Raw genomic sequence first — 16,781 nt, 5'->3', positions numbered from 1 at the left:
TATATATATAGATATAGATATACTCTGGAGAAATATGCTTACATTTTTAATGAGCTGTTTCTTGATTGCTAATTGAACCCTACCCTAGCTTTCTGAGGGCTTTGGTTCACAAAGCTGATGCTTTGCAGTGGATTTAAGATTTGTGATTAATGAAGCTAATGTGGTGCTATGTTGGTGTAGATTCTTAGCCACCCAAGACATTGTGATCCAAAGGGTTTAAAATGAAAGGCAACTGGACTTCTCCTCTTTTCTTGAACGTTTTACCATAATCCAAAACACTACTTTTCTTCTAAACATGACTTAGAAGTGTCAAGCTTATAAATTATAGTGAAAACAGTCACACTCATAGGTTCATTAAGCTCACACGAATCACTTAATGATTCAAATATATCCCTTAATCATGCTAACATGTGAGTTCATCTGGTCTCATCTCAGAAGGCGTAAATGACTCAAGGCTGCACTGTAACATTGAAGAAGCTCCAAGCTAAGGCCACCTCTTTGTTTAGACTTGGTTTTGGATGCTTAACTGCTCTCTCACACCACTTGTCCTCCATGTCCAAAACATGCATATTGTTACCTTCAAAAGAGTTTCCCTCATCCCAGAGATGAAGATGAACCACGCAATTTAGGTGTCTCTTCTGTGTTGCGTTGCTGATGTTTTGTGTCCCTAATGTAGAGGTCACAACATTCATCGCTGCAGCAGACTGCATGTAGCACACTGTGCAGAGCTTGTGTTTTGGTGTTTTGTCCTTGAGTTGAACTAGTCTGTTTAAACCCTACAATAGTCTCAGGCAAAGACTGTCTCACCCCTGAAATAAAACATCCAAATAAAAGTTTGGTTCATGAAGCTATTTTAATGCTAAATTTAGCCCCTATACCCAGATATGAAATATTGATTACGGTGTTATGAACCACATATGATACAAATGTCTGCATCATACACATTTCTTAAGGAATATTCTTGTAGGTAAATTGAATTTAGGAGAAGCACAGTGCAAATTAGGTCAGAAAACCGTCCTTTTTCTAAAATTATGAAAGCATACAATGCCAATTTAGAGTATTCCTAGACAACCACTCATACAAGCTGGATTCTCTTTAATTTGACAAACAGTTTTTTCCTCTCCTTTTCCCCAGCTTTCCCTACGTGCCAGCCACTCACCGAATTCAGCTGCTCAAATGGACGCTGCATCAGTGTCAAGTGGCACTGCGATTCAGGTGAGCGCAACTAATCAGCCAGTTTTCTCGTTAACAAGTATGCCCATTGAGTAGTATTAAACGCGTCACCTCTGATATTCTTTGTGAATGTTGTCTTTGTCCGCAGATGATGACTGTGGCGATGGCAGTGATGAAGTGGGCTGCATGCAGACCTGCTCAAACACTCAGTTTCAGTGTACCAGTGGGCGCTGTATTCCAGCAGACTGGGCTTGTGATGGTGACAATGACTGTGGGGATTTCAGCGATGAGAACACAACCTGCAGAGGTGGACCTGCATGTAAGAATGTCTGTTTCTCTTTAAACTGGGTTGATTAGGTTTATTTATTTAATTTTGACTGTGCAAAGAAAGCTATAGTTAGACCTTTTACCAATGGGAGTTGAACTATATAATCGAATTATTACATGGAGCTAATCCAACACTAGAATAAGGACCACAGCTCAGTTGCTTGTCACTAAAATGTGGAGATAATTCATCACACTACTCTGAAATAAACTGCTGCGCTCTCCATCCTCACTGCGTCTATTCAGTGGATTGAAAGAGATTAGGTTACATCTTTGTTGTTTGGACGGAGAAAATAAAAGCCAGGTTTTGGTTTTAGTGAAGCAAATGATCAATTGTGATTTCAACTTAATACCTAAACCACACAATAGATGTCTCAAATCATTATCTTCTTGGCATGTTGTGATTCAGAACTCTTTTATGTGAAAAACAGAAGTAAAAATATTAACATCCTGTGGGAACTTGTTGTCATGCTCGTATTATTAAACAGAACAATGATGCAAATGTCTTTTATATTTCAATAAATCCTCCATTGCTGACTTAGTAACCCACTACTAAACAAAGCAGCAAGCTCGAACAAACTTTGGAATTGAACTATTTCCCATAAACAAAAGGCTGCGACAATAAATAGATCTTTTGAAATGTTAAAAGAATATTTTCTAAATACAAAACAAAACAAAACAAAAAAAAACGAACAAACAAAAATAACAAGCCAATTACTGTTGTGCGATTCAGTGTTGTGATGCTACTGAATGGAACTGTGAAGCATTAATTGTTGGATTACTTTTGTTCCAGTGCTCCCACCTGTGATTGAATGCAGTGGGGATGAGTTCCATTGTGTTGAGGATGGAACCTGCATCCCTGAACGTTGGAGATGTGATGGAGACAAGGACTGTGAGGACGGAAGTGATGAGAAAGACTGCGAGGGCACCAAAAGGATGTGTGACCCGAAGGCCAAGTTCACCTGCAAAGATACAGGTTGTCAATGGAATCTCAGAAGTAAAAATTATCCAAAAAAAAATTAACTGCACTACAACAGCTGTATTTGCTGGGTAGTTATTGGTCAATTAATTAATCTTACGTTTTCAGATGTTACCAAATATTGTCCTTGTTCTTCATTTAAGTAATATTCATTAAGCAATGCATGGAAAAAGACAAAACAAACTGCATTTAATTTAAATTAATCCTGTTGAAAACAAAGCTTCAATTCAGAATTAATGTCCTCTTAAGGCCCTTCACAAGACAACAAGTCCAATCATTGCAAATCTTGGTCCAAATGGAATTCAAATCAATTCAATTTGTTCCTGTTCAAGGCAATCATTTAATCAAATTCATATTGTTTAACTACATTGAAAGATGAGTACATCACGCTCATTTTGGCATTTAATACTAAAAGCTAAAATGTTCAAGAATTATTTGCACGTATGAGGCGACAGTGGAGAGAAACCACTTCCTTGTAACATGAATTACTGTCTAGCAGTATAAGTATAAATGGCTGTCGGCAACCAGCTAAGTTGTAAGAAGTCATGTAGAAAAGAAGAAGCGGGTCAAAGCATTGGGTTAGGAATATTTTTTTATTTATGGGAAAGTAGAACAAGAACAGCAAATAAAATTAAGAAAGCATTGGTCACATTAATTCCTCTGTACAGGAAAGAGACACTCTTAGGCACAAAGATTGTAAGGCAAGACTGCATTCAGTGGGAAAGAATATCAGATAGTGTCAAAATTAATTAATGCCAATAACGCCCTCAATTACTTTCTCAAGAAAATAGACACTGCCAAACTCAGAAGCATTAGGCCAGAAGCAGTTTCTAAAAGGGAAGAATAAGAAAACTAAAATGGCAAATTAACTTGATAAGAAATACAGGCTGAGTTGGCACATAGATGCAATGTAAAAATTATTTATGGTTTCATCAAAAATATTTTTTGAATACATTTTCCATAAAGCTAATGAGACATAAATGTCCAGGCTACAATCTATTAACATTATGAAGCACTTTGTAATTCATTCTTAGATTGAAAGGCTTGCAGATTTACCGTGTTCCTGTATAACACCATTTTTTTTTTTTTTTTTTTTTGCGTTTATCTACAAACTGTCAAACTATCACAATGAAAATGTAACAAGATATCAGCAAACTTAAGATCATTTTTTCTCCAGCCAGCTTCTCTCAAAGCAGGAAATCCAAGTATTTGTGACTGGCCAAGACAAAGCTAGGAACAAATCTTCCCGGGGGCGCTTTGAGTTATTTACAGATTCAGAAAGTGTGTGTTCTAAGCTTTGCAGTGATGTCAAACACATAAAAAAAAATATATATATATATATAAATGAAGGAGATATGCCCATTTAAATATCGGCATTCTGGAAACCAGATCAGTGAGGAAAAAACCCTCAAAGTTTCAGAAAAAAATTGTCCCCAAAACTGATCATCGACATGGGTGTGGTAACAAAGGCTGTTCATTTGGATTACTTTTCAGTAACCCCACACCCCACTGGAAAGGTGTGCATACAAATGTGAGCTTTCACAATTTTATCAGAAATGTATGTTTTTTCTTATTTTTCTTTGTTTATGCTGTGGCAACGTGCTCCTACTTTTCCCATGACCCGTCCCATTTCTTCATTTGTTTTCAACATCACCTATTTTATATTAAACAAAAAAAATTATATACTTGTTTCCATAGTTTCTTTTTAATTTATTTTTATTTCTGTGTTACTAACTATTGTTCCCACAGTCAGGACATCTTTAATCTAGGCAGTTTTGAGTCCATCTATTCAAACTTGGTATGTTTTTTATATCAAGTATTTGCAGTAAGGCCAGAATTAACTCTGAATTTTGCCCTTCACCTTTTTGCTGTTTCTCCCCAGACAGCTTTTATCAAGAACGGAGGCTATGCTGCATGGTGACGGGTTGATTAGACCACACAATTATTAATTACTCTAATTCCACTGTGTCACACTTCTCTGCACTGGTGCTGTTGTCCTCTCCACAAGAGATGAGTGCTTTCACTGGCAATATGCAAAAACCTTCAAGTTCAATTTGGGTAAAACAGTGTGGAGTTTTACATGCAGCGCTTTGAAAAAGTATTTATCCCCCTGAATATATTTCTGGTTTATCCTTTTTTTTGTTTTTTTGTCACGGTTAAGTGTTTCGGATCACTGAACCAATTTTAAGCAAAAGATAACCTGAGCAAATCCAAAATGTAGTTTTGTAATTATGTTTTTTTATTATGGTGAAAAAGCTATCCAAATGCATCTGGCTGCTTGTAAAAAAGTAATTGGCCCCTAAAATTAACAACTGTTTGTACGACCCTAGACAGCAACAGTAACCAGCATTGGTGGTAACAATGTGTCTCTTGCAACGCTGTGGAGAATTTTTGACCAACTGTTCTTTGAAGAATTGTTTTGATTTAACTTCATTGCAGGAAGAATGAGAGAGTGATGGACGGTCATTCACACATCCTTTTTCAGGATTTTGTGGAGTTTTCACAGCCCCATTAATTTTGGCAAAATATCTTGTTGCCGCCGCAGCAACAAGACAATGTTTGATTGGTAGCATGACGTTTTTTGCCGTTAGTTTTTTGTCAGGTGTACTTTCTAAAACGTTCCATGTTTGTCTTGTTAGTCAACCAATTTTTTTCCAAAAAGTCTTAGTGATATTGTAGATTGAAATTTGGCAGATGTGACCAAAACAGATATTGGTTGGAATCTAGTTTTTCCCTGAGTAAATGAAAGCACACCCTTCTTTATGCAAATTATGCTTATTTGATATTAATCAGTTTGGTGATCTGAATCGTTCTGTATGGAAGACAATGGGATGTGTAAAAACCCTCCTGGACATGAAAATGTTAGATTTATAAATCCACATTGAAAAATAAAGTTTTTACCCGTTCTTAGAAAATAGAGTACCTTGAGTTGAGTTACAACAACATGTAAGGAATCATTACCTTTTAATTGTGTAAAAGAAACCAGTAATGAGCACTGATGGAAAGTCTTCTGCAAAAATGTTTTGATTTTGATTAACTAAAGATTAACTTCTGCAGACGTTTTTTTCCGTGGTTGGAAAAATAAATGATGCTTTCTGGTGTCCAAACAACCCTTAGTATTGATGACAAACCAGCTCACTTGGATCCATTCATTCACTCCTCCTTCCATTGTTTCATTTATATTTTAAAGATGGAAAGGTTTGATTGTTTATGCAATCTCACATAAAATTAGACACTTGTAGCTAAAATTATTTAACTACACAATTGTTATCTGGCTATAATCCCACAAGTACAAAATGAAATGTTAAAAGTGAGATCACGCCTAAACGACAAGCAATGACAACTTAAACTCAAAATCTGCATGGCCTCGGCATCCTTTTTTTTTTTTTTTTTTTAAACCTCTTAAGTATCTATAGTTAGAGAAAAGCTAAAACGTCAAGCAGTTTCTTGTCAGAAAATGGGCCAAGTTTAGAAAAGTAAGTTCAGCACAGAAATAAATGCCTGAACCCTAAAACAGGTTTAGGAAAACAAGTTGATGTTTACCTGAGACGCTTAAGTTTGAACTGCCTCTGTTAACCTCAGCCTCTCATACTTTACAGGCAAGTGCATCACAAAGAGTTGGGTATGTGATGGAGACATTGACTGTGAGGACCGATCCGATGAAGAGTCTTGCGAATCATCTGTTTGCAAGCCCCCAAAGTACCCTTGTGCCAACGATAGCTCGGTTTGCCTGACGCCTGATAAGATCTGCAATGGCAAAGTCGACTGTGCTGACCGTTCGGATGAAGGACCCATCTGTGGTAATTTTTTTTTGTCTTATCGTTTTGCATCTTATCTTCACATCCCTTTAGGTGAAAAATTTCCTTAAATAGTTACTCTGCCGAAAGAATTGGGAATAGCAAACTTTACAGGTGATTACTGAAAATCTCTTTCCACCACCTTGATTATGTTGGCTGTTGTAACATCCATCACTGCCCCAGGAAGGCTCTCACCAAGGTTTTCAATGCCTGTTGTTAAATCACGCTCACAGGCTGCATTACAATTCATCCCAAAGGTGTCTGATGGGTTTAGCTCTGCTGGCAAGTCAACAGTAGCCAAGTACAATAACCAATGCACCCTCACTGCTCTGTGCATTATCCTGAAAGCAAAACGACACATTTAAGCATCTGTTGACACGGAAGTAGAAAAAGTTTCTTTTTTTCTGCTAAGTTGTGAACTTTTTATATTTTCAATTTTCTACAGAGCGTAAACATGAACAAAAACATTCAGCCTTTTAAAAGCTGTAATACTTAGTCAACTTTTTCAAGTTGTCTCATTCTAAATAAAACTTTAATTTTATGTGATAGGCTAACAGACCATTTTTTTTGATTATCCTTCTTTGCAAAAATAGTTCAGTGTCAGTCAGATTGAGCAGAACCAGTTTATGAACATCAGCAGTCAAGTAGAGAAAGGTATTCCCATAATATGATTCTACCACCAACATTTTCCACCATAAGTAGTATGAATATGTTTAGCTTTTCCTCCACACATGGTGTTTTTGCACGCTGAAGAAAATACTACATCTTTAGGCATTCTAGCTACAATCCAACATCAGACATAATTCCTAAAAATACAAGCTTTGGTTTTAACTTGAAACAATGTGAAAATGTTTCACATTTGTGAATACTCTGCAAGCCACTGTAAAAAGACAACCTCCCAGGGTGAAAATAATATCTGCGCAATGTAACTTTAAAATTTAATTTGAACTGGTCCATTTTCCAGATGGGCATTGTGTGACTTGAACAATATCTTATTTAAAATGTTTGTCTTGTTCTTTCTCAAACGATGTTCGGATTGCTGAAAGCGTCCCAGCACAGTCTTTTTATATTCCCCTTCTTCCACACACAGCAGCTTGGTGCTTGACAAGTTACCAGCATCTGTTGTTTCTGAGACCCAAGACACAACATAAAGAAAATCTTCCTTCCTGGTAATGGCAAATGTGCACTAAAAGCCTTCAGAGAGACCAAAAATATGCCCTCATGTGACTATCAGTGGCAATTTAATCTGTTAAAGTGAGTAGTGTAAACATCGAGGTTCATTTTCTAGAGCATTGCTAACCAATCCTCAGTGGGCTCCTGCAGGACCCTGAAGTGCTATTGTGGCTCAAAAAGTGGGCTGCTGGCTCATCTTAGGCTATTAGTTTATGCTCAGTGGAACCTCAAGGGTCTGCTTGATTTAGACCAGTTCAGCATGATTCAGACCTCGCAGTAACAATCATGACAAGAAACATTTTTTTCTTGGTGATTAGAGCGGATAATCTTATTCCATCCTAAAATACAGTCTTAATTAAGGCGTATAAAGAGACCCCGGGTCAGTTTTTTTCTCTATTTTATTTTTGGGAAAGTCAGAGACTTAGAGTACTGTGGAAAAGTATTTGACCCTTACATATTTCATCTATTTTATTTTCCATCACACTTAAATCATATTTTAATATCCAATAAATAGAATCTGAGTCAATACAGCTATATGTCATTTTCTTTTTTTTTTTTTTTAAAAAAAGCAGCTCTTATGTTACAAAGCAATTATTGCCTAAACTTTATGACTGGTTATGTAATCAAAACCCATCAAAACATTGATATTAAGAGTTTATGAAAACCTGCATTTTTTATGTGTTAAGGAATATAAGCTAACTTTTAGCAAAATTTGAGCTTTTTGAGCTCAGATTTAAGTCCAAACATTGACAAGTACATTCCCAATCTTCTAGAATTCAGTTTTTATTCTGTCTGAGGCAGTTTACCCGAGAACTGCTTACCTGTCTCTTTTCTCCAGACATGTGTCTCGTAGCCAGAGGGGGCTGCAGTCACCAGTGCACGGTGGCACCGGGGAAAGGAGTTGTGTGTTCCTGTCCCCCTGGACTTCACCTGGATTCAAGCAACAAGACATGCGAGGCAGTGGACTACTGCAGCCGTCACCTGAAGTGCAGTCAGGTGTGTGAGCAGTACAAGACCACGGTGAAGTGCTCCTGTTATTCTGGATGGATACTCGATGCAGATGGAGACAGCTGTCACAGCACAGGTAACAGAGGCTTGCTTTTTAATGTTTGTTTCATGATGCCCCTGGCTGTTTTGTTGCTATGCGGTTGCTGCTTTGTTTTTGTTTCTGTTGTAAAATTGAGTTTTATGTTAGGGCGTCTCTATGAGCTTTAATTCTGTAGGTTTTCTTTGTAAGTGCAGATATTAGCTTTGTGAAAATCTTAACAGTTGTGTTTGATTTCCTATCTTTATTTTTTTGTCATGCTGTCACCTGTCACATCTTAGCCGAATCAGATTTCTCTCAAAAATGTTTTTTTTTTTTTTCTCGCTTTCCTACCTTGAGTGGTCATTAATTATTTACATTTGGAGTGCAGGCGACCTAGCATGTGTGTGACAGAGCAATCACTGTACAACTGGGTTTTACTATTGCTTTAAAAAAACCCAAAAAAAAAACAAAGTTACATGTTGCACTTCGATGTATACATAGGCTTTGACATATTTAAAAACACCAAGTAGTAAGTTTCACTTCAGTCACAAGTAATGAAATAAAGTAAAAGATTGAGACCACAACATAATTAGATAGTTTTAAGACAATTTCCAACAGATGGACTCACAGTTGGAAGGCTTGAGTAAAATGTACTGTATAATAAACACACACTTAATATGGAAGTAATATTTCTCGCCTTGCCCTTCTGTTCTTTGAGTGACGCTGCAAGCTAATATTAGGTGGTTAATTAGCATCACCTTTAGCTTGGTTAGCTAGCCTGCAGTACTTCACGCATATTCTGCTCCATTCTTTCAGCTTGCCAACTGTACTTTCAATAAAGTTTTGCCCCAACAACAGCAATAGGCAACGCTTACTTAATTTAGACAAATAGATAATTTCCAGATTACTATCTTCCTTTTAAGCTGGTAGTGCCACTACGGGGCGACTCTGCTCCATTCCTACATTTTTGTGATTCTGCTGACTTCATTTTTTTAACAACTCAGTTGAAAAGATTGCTCTGTTTGAGTTTCCAACAGCCAGGTCAACTACTTGGGTGAACTGAAGCTGGTCAACATCTGATCCTATTTTTTTTTATAAAAAATGAAACTTATTAATGCACTCGGTGTTTCAAAACAATTCAAGTCAAACTGCAGAACAGACACATTTTTTGTTTGGCCATGTGAGTGCTGAAAAGGTGGAGAGGTGACTGTGAGCGCAGAAATGAATGCTGATTTAGAATGGGTTGAACTAAATTATTTCAGAATTTTAAGATGCACCATAGTGATGATGAGTCCTACCACTGTTATCTGCATTGATGCTTACTGAGGGAAACATGTCTTCCTAAACTATAAAGCTTGATGGTTTACTTGGCTATTAAGATATTTATCCCCAAAACAGATGAGTTATCAAAAATTTTGTTTCACATTTTTTGCCTTACATCAAAAATTTCGAGTCTGCTCCACTGATTGCTGCTACTGGATAATCCATTTGATGAGACTGCTAGAAAGCTCTTGAAATACAATTGGGACGCAGATGCTGTTGGCTTGTCACATTCTGATTTATGGACCCCATTTTGATGACTTGCTTCTGTCTTGCACTCCGGGATGGATAGCAGTTGCAGCTCTAATCATACATTAACACGCGAAAATAATACACCATCTTTTAGTTTGAAGCTGATTGGGACTCTACTTGTTAATCAAACATCAGTCTTTGCATGCAAACTAATATCACAATTTCACGTTGAAGAAGGTGTTATTAGATTCATTGTGAAGTCCCAGGCACACATGTTCTTTCTCTGCTTTTCACATCTCAGTGATAAAAGACGTGTTTGTACAAATCTTTTCACTGAAAGCATTGTCGCTGGTTTGCTAACAAGTGACTAAAGTAAGGACATTGCTTTCATTATATTTGTGTGCAAACAGCTCTGCTGCCTTAAAAGTGTTTTGAACATGAGGCTTACAAAAAAGTTGCTTTGAAAATATATGTTTTTATAAGTAGTTGCGTTTTAGATGGGTGTCATATATTGAATTTAGGTAGAGCAAACATTTCCAAGAAAAGGAGCTACACTGAAGGTAGAAGTAATCTTCCTGATTGAAACAAACCACTGCAGGCAGAGTCATGGAGGCCTAATATTCAGACACTGTTTATCATCAACCTGCAGTAAGATTTAGCAACTTTTTTGAGCCCCTGCAAAACACATTCCTCAAAAGACTGCATGTACAACTGTATCTATCTACTTCTTTTGGAAATTATTTTCATATGTTTGGCAACAAATTGTTTTGGCTGAAATTGCTGAATATTAATGCGCACCACATGGTGGTTTAAACTGCTGAAATATGTTTGAAACCATTTTTACTACGCAAGCCATCAGACTGGGAATAAATAGTATTAAAAAATATGCTTGCATAAAGAAATAAAAAAAAAGCAACTTCTGCTTTTAAATTAGAACATTCCTATAAAAAATCAGATGGATACTGATTTAGTTACAAATTGCTTTCTTACACAGGAGAATATGATAAATAGAATTAATCATCAGAGGTAAATTTAGCCTTTTTACTACTTTATTAATGTTCCCCAATAACAATGTAAAATCACATTGTTAATTTTAACAGAGCTGGTCCAGAGCTGATGTCTTAAACGTAACTAGATTTTTGGGGTTTTCCAGCTGCCCTCAAACAACACAACTTAGTCACAGGTGGAAATATTATTTTCTTTCAAAAAGAAAAGTGTGGACTTATTAGAAAGGATGTTCAGTACCTGTTTAAAGATTGCTATTTTCAACAGGTACTTTTTAAACAGCAAGACGATGCTCATCCAGTTGTCTATTCTAATTCTTTAACACAAGTCAAAGATGTGATAAACAGCACACACCGATCAATCCGTCAACATGGCTCGTTTGGTGGCAGTGTGACAAAAACTTTGAGATCATCCTTAAGTTCTTCCTAACAAAAAGTTTTGTTCTTGTTGTTGTTTTTTTTACCAACTGCATTACACCAGGAATGTCACTCAACAACTCAGTTTTTCTTCTTCTAGTATTGTTATTTGAACCAGTCTGGCAGCGGTTCAGGTGCATTTCTGCTCCCAACAGGCCCTTTGTAGAAATTGCCTGTTTAAATTGCAAACTGGCCAATGTTTTGTAATTACTTGCATTTGGCCTGTGGCAGCTAGGACTGTAAATCCTCCAACAAAGCAATACACCTTTAAAATGATCTACAGTTGAACATCTAAGCCTTACACATACATACATTTATATATGTATATTGCATAAAATGAACATTCCTTTTTTTTTTTGTATTTTGATTCCATCTTTTTTGTAAATGTCTTATTCCAAGGTAATTTTAGTACAAGTTCGCACTGCATTTGTATAGTTGGACCCATCAAAACCTGAATTCCTATCTGCATAAAAAGGACTGTACTTGTTTATTGCAACATGATGGATTCCAGAGAAGACAAGCACAATTTGTTATCTAGTCCGAAAATCTCTGTTCGCCACCTGATGTTCTGTATCGTGTCTTTGGAAAAAGAAAAAAAAAGAAAAAATAAGAAAAATTGTTGCGGTTGTTTTTTGTGTGTCTCTCTGCGACTAGATCCTTTTGAAGCTTTCATCATTTTCTCAATCCGACATGAGATAAGACGAATAGACCTTCACAAGCGAGACTACAGTCTGCTGGTGCCAGGACTGAGGAACACAATTGCTTTGGACTTCCATTTTAACCGTAGCCTGCTGTACTGGACAGACGTGGTGGAAGATAAGATCTACAGAGGAAGGCTCTCGGAGACGGGTGGTATGCACTGGGGCACACACAAGGGCATCGATGTACATGAAAACTTGTTATGTACTTGAAAGAGGCTGTGCTTTTATGTCTAAACTTTAAAAATCCATGTTTTATGATTTTTGTTTTTTCTCTAGATTTGTCGCAACATAGTTTCAAAACGCTAACAGAGATACATATATATTCTTACGTCTTTACAGATAACAATGAAAAATGTTTTGCACATTTACAGAATTTAGTTTTTATGACACTTAAGAAGTTTTAAAATTAAGTTTTCTTTTATCAAAGGGGCGTTTTATTTCCAGACCATAAAGCAGTTCTAATCTGTTCTTGAATTTCTTTGGAAAGGCACATTATGTATTGCATTTAGATCATTTTAGTCTACTTCATGCTGTCAAACAGGCTATGTTTATGTAATTTCTTGATTCTGCAGTTCTAACAGTATGCAGCTCATGAAATTCAGCTCTGTTTTTGTGGTTAGTCACATTTAAATTATGATGTACAAAGTGAGCATTTCGATTTTGGGTAGTATGCCCTTCCTTTAAGCATTGCTCTTTGTATTTATTCAGGTTATTGTTATGTGATAGTAAAATGTACTTAATGAATTCAAGCTCTTTGGTGTGACAAAAAAACATAAAACCTTTTTTAAAGGAGGCAGTACATTTTCACAGTTCTGCACTTCACTCCCATGAAGTTCATATCATTTTTATCCTCATGATCAAGCTGAAAAATATTGAGCCAAAAGACCCGTATTGTGGTATATTATCTGTCCTTGAAATAGAATCAGAACTTACTCTTTGTATTTTTGTGAATGGTAGTTTTTCTCCGTCTGTGGAGCTGCAGAACTGACCTCTCGGCTTGGTCTATTCTACTCTTTTAAGAAACCTTCATAAAACACCAGACAGGTTTCCCCCCATTGTCAAATGGCTACATCCAACCTCCCAACACTCTTTTATCTGATGGATAGCATTCCCCTGCATCCCATCTTCTATGAATTCATTCAAAGTCACTGCAGTACAGTCACGTTATTGTCTTGTCAATATTGTTTTAGGAGTGGCAGGTATTGAGGTGGTTGTTCAGCATGGGTTAGCCACCCCAGAGGGCCTGGCTGTGGACTGGATTACAGGGAAACTCTATTGGATTGACAGCAATTTGGACCAGATCGAGGTAGCCAAGCTTAACGGAGAAATGCGGACCACTCTGATCGCGGGAGGCATGGAGCATCCACGAGCCATCGCTCTCGACCCAGGACAGGGGTATGTTTTTTCCCACTGCTGCTAGCACCAGAAATAATTCAGCACATGAGAACTTCAATGTATTTTGCTTCTTACGTAGGATTTGGAGTCAAGGTCTTATAGAATACATTAAACATAATGCATTGGTTCTTTTTCCTGAACATCAAAATTGCATGGAGCAAATAATCCAATACCATTTCAACCCTTTCAGATAATCTACTACTCATTTGCTCTTGTTCCATAAAAGTTCTGTTGCTCGACACTACAGCTATTATGGATAAAAAGCAAAGGCAATACCTTGTCCTTTTTTGAATTGGTCCCCTATTGGTACAATTCCTAAAATTCAGCCCTCATTTCCCCTGCAGAGTAGGACAAGGAGCTTGTTTATAAAGCCATCTGTGTCTGACAGCAAACGTTTTATTCTCCCTGCTGTCAGCAAAAAGAGGACGGACTACACCAAATATTGCTTAGCCAGAAACAGTTAGTAAGACTAGAGTTCCAGCTTGAAAAAAAGACCTATTGGAATGAGGCACAGTGATGTGAATTGTATAGTGGTCTAACTTTTTTTCTTATTAGCATCGTCTTAAAACAAATTTGAAAGTACATTTTCTTGTACTTAGATATATCCATATCATATTTCATCAGCTTCCCTGTCCCGGTACTTCTTCAAAGTACGGTTTGACACAGCAGGGCTGATGCTCAACCTGTCCTGGACTGAGTGACTGTCAACCTAAAAAACCTCGCTGTGGTGTTTTTTTGTGGCACCTTTGCAATATTGTTAGAATCTATTCTGCAGGTTGTCCAGCAGCAGCCACAGATTTGAAAGGAATGTGTTGTACAAGATATTAGGTCTGTCTTTCCTTCCTTGGTTTTCTTCTTTATGTAAGAGAAAGATTTTAAAGATTTAGGGATGTGTAAGTAGGGCAAGGAAAATGATGGTGTTCGCTGCTGCTGTAACCTGATGTCACCTCCTTGCAGCTAGTCCTCTGCCTTGGATACATAACATCACTGTTATCAGTGGACTGTGGCTCCCTGAGCTGGGTATTGGACCTGGGAGAGAGGGTTGAATACCAGTGTATAACCTTCCATTAAAGTATAATGTTCAGTTTTTATGCTCTGTATAGACTGTGGTCAAAACAAAACAAAGAAAAATGTTGCTTCAATTCTTAATTTTGCACATTGCCTGCCTGGTTTATTTATAATAGTGCTTAGAGTTGGACCTTAATAATCATGACTAATTTTGTCTAGACCTGTTGCAGGATGTATAGATTTTTGTTTGTTTTACAGATTCAATGTTACTATGAATTTGCCTCAATGTCTTGAGATATAAATTGTATAATTTTTATTTATTTATTTTTTTGGCCCTTCCCTTAGCTTGGATAAGTCTGAGTTCTTGTGTTTCCCTTCAGAAAGGTTTTGATTTGCTTCCTTTAACCATTACCACACCTGGTATATTGATAATAATATCCACCTTTTGTCTCTTAGAAACCTTCAGATGTAAGGTGTTTAAAATGGGACCTATTTCATAAAATACACACAAAAATAATTCAATGAATGTCTTGCTGATTAGATTTTTGTGTTTTTATAGCTAGCTATTACATACCTTCTTTAATGTGCGACTTTTAAATGTGAGTGTTTGAAGAGTTTTAGTTCACTATTAAACACATATTTCCCATTGATTTAGCAATTACAGCCTGATTGAATTCTATTCTATTCTCAGCAAGATGTGAAAGATAAGAACTTCAAAGAACCTTTTCAAAATATGAGATTTTGGGAACTTTTATAAAAAAACTATTTTTCTCTGCTGTTGAAATGTTGCAACAATGTTTCATTAGATACTGCATCTACATTATCTTAATTTCGTCTGAAAGCCAGTGGTTGGAGCCGTTGGCAAAACCCAGACATCCCAAAAAATCAATTTAACACTTTTAAGGAATGAGTTATATGCTCACACACTCTTCCTTTTGTACTTGTTCACATTTGAAAGGATGACTAGACTACATTTCATGACTGTAGAGAGTAGGATTAATGGGTACTTTTGGTACCTAAAGGCGCATTTCCATTACGGGGCAATAATTCTAATCGTATTACTTGAATCCACTCAAAGGAGTGGGTGATTGATCACTGAGGTCTTATCAAGTGAATAAGCCTATTGATCTGTACAGATATATTTCTTCCCAACACGGTTTTGTTGTCGCCAGTATGTGATTTAAATTTGAACACCCATTTTCTTGTTAATTTTGGATGACTTAGTTGACAGTGAATGGACAGTTCTCTGATAGGAAGAGGCTGCACACTGTTAGTGATACATGGGGCCTTGGTTTTCTTTTGAAGTTCCTTAGCCAGCTTTAAAAGTGAATGAGTCCAGAATGGGTTTAAGATGCATGTTGCATGAGATCTGGCAACCCTACTAGCACTACTGTAAGTAATAAACATCTTTGTGAAAAGCCATGTGATCATTAGACTCTACTCGAGACAAAATAACTGCGGGTGGCTAAAGTTGAGACATATAAAGTGTACCAATGTAATAAATGAACAAGTATAATAAACAGAAAACCTGCTATGCTGTCAAAACATAAATGCTTTATTGGGTTGTGATTTTTGTGACCCTGTGGCTTTCTGTGGATGCAGCTGACAAAATCTCAAACTGTAGACCATCGGAGATCATGAAATGGTATTAGTAGTTAAGCTTAATCAAGGAGTCCAAGAGAAATGATTTTATAAAGCTGTGATCAGAACACCCCTGTTAGGAAAATATTGTTTTAAAAAAACTCAACCTGCTTACTTGTCATAGATGGTTAAGAATTTCACTGGAACACTGCGATTCTTGGGCAGTCATCAGGACTGCTGTTTGTGTTACATAACACAGATGCAATAACATATCCATAATTACTGTTTTCTATCCTTTGACGAGCATGATGATGAGAAACTCTAATTGTATTCAGTACCTCCATGCTTTCCATCTTCAGCAGCCGCAAAGAAGAATAGACGCTAACAGCCCCCATCTTGTTTCTGTTTTAAGAATTCTCTTCTGGACTGACTGGGATGCAACATTTCCAAGAATTGAGGCTGCTTCCATGAGTGGGAGCGGGAGACACATTGTGTTTAAGGATATGGAGATTGGAGCCTGGCCTAATGGACTAACACTGGATCATTTAGAAAAAAGGATTGTTTGGACAGATGCACGGTTAGTAATTTCAAATTGTGTGCAAAAATCTTAACCATTTAATTCATATATGCCATTAAATACCGCAAAAGTTTCACCAAAGGAAATTTTATCATCTTATTCTCCTAGTGGGC

At 36.9% G+C, this 16,781-nt stretch overlaps 1 protein-coding gene across 7 annotated transcripts in view; it reads left to right on the top strand.

Annotated features, from left to right (window-relative positions):
* lrp1bb (low density lipoprotein receptor-related protein 1Bb) overlaps nt 1-16,781 on the top strand; it is a 308,534-nt gene that overhangs the window by 175,896 nt on the left and 115,857 nt on the right. For all 7 annotated transcript variants that reach the window (XM_016676720.1, XM_016676716.1, XM_016676718.1 and 4 more), the window contains 8 exons: nt 1,135-1,215; nt 1,322-1,492; nt 2,291-2,473; nt 6,076-6,276; nt 8,285-8,530; nt 12,061-12,258; nt 13,298-13,502; nt 16,504-16,668. In XM_016676720.1, coding sequence (XP_016532206.1) covers nt 1,135-1,215; nt 1,322-1,492; nt 2,291-2,473; nt 6,076-6,276; nt 8,285-8,530; nt 12,061-12,258; nt 13,298-13,502; nt 16,504-16,668 — 1,450 coding nt within the window. The remainder of the gene's footprint in view (nt 1-1,134; nt 1,216-1,321; nt 1,493-2,290; nt 2,474-6,075; nt 6,277-8,284; nt 8,531-12,060; nt 12,259-13,297; nt 13,503-16,503; nt 16,669-16,781) is intronic.

The sequence above is a fragment of the Poecilia formosa genome, unplaced genomic scaffold (assembly GCF_000485575.1).
Source record: "Poecilia formosa unplaced genomic scaffold, Poecilia_formosa-5.1.2 Scaffold140, whole genome shotgun sequence".
NCBI lineage: Eukaryota > Metazoa > Chordata > Actinopteri > Cyprinodontiformes > Poeciliidae > Poecilia > Poecilia formosa.
This window is presented reverse-complemented; position numbering and strand designations above follow the sequence as displayed.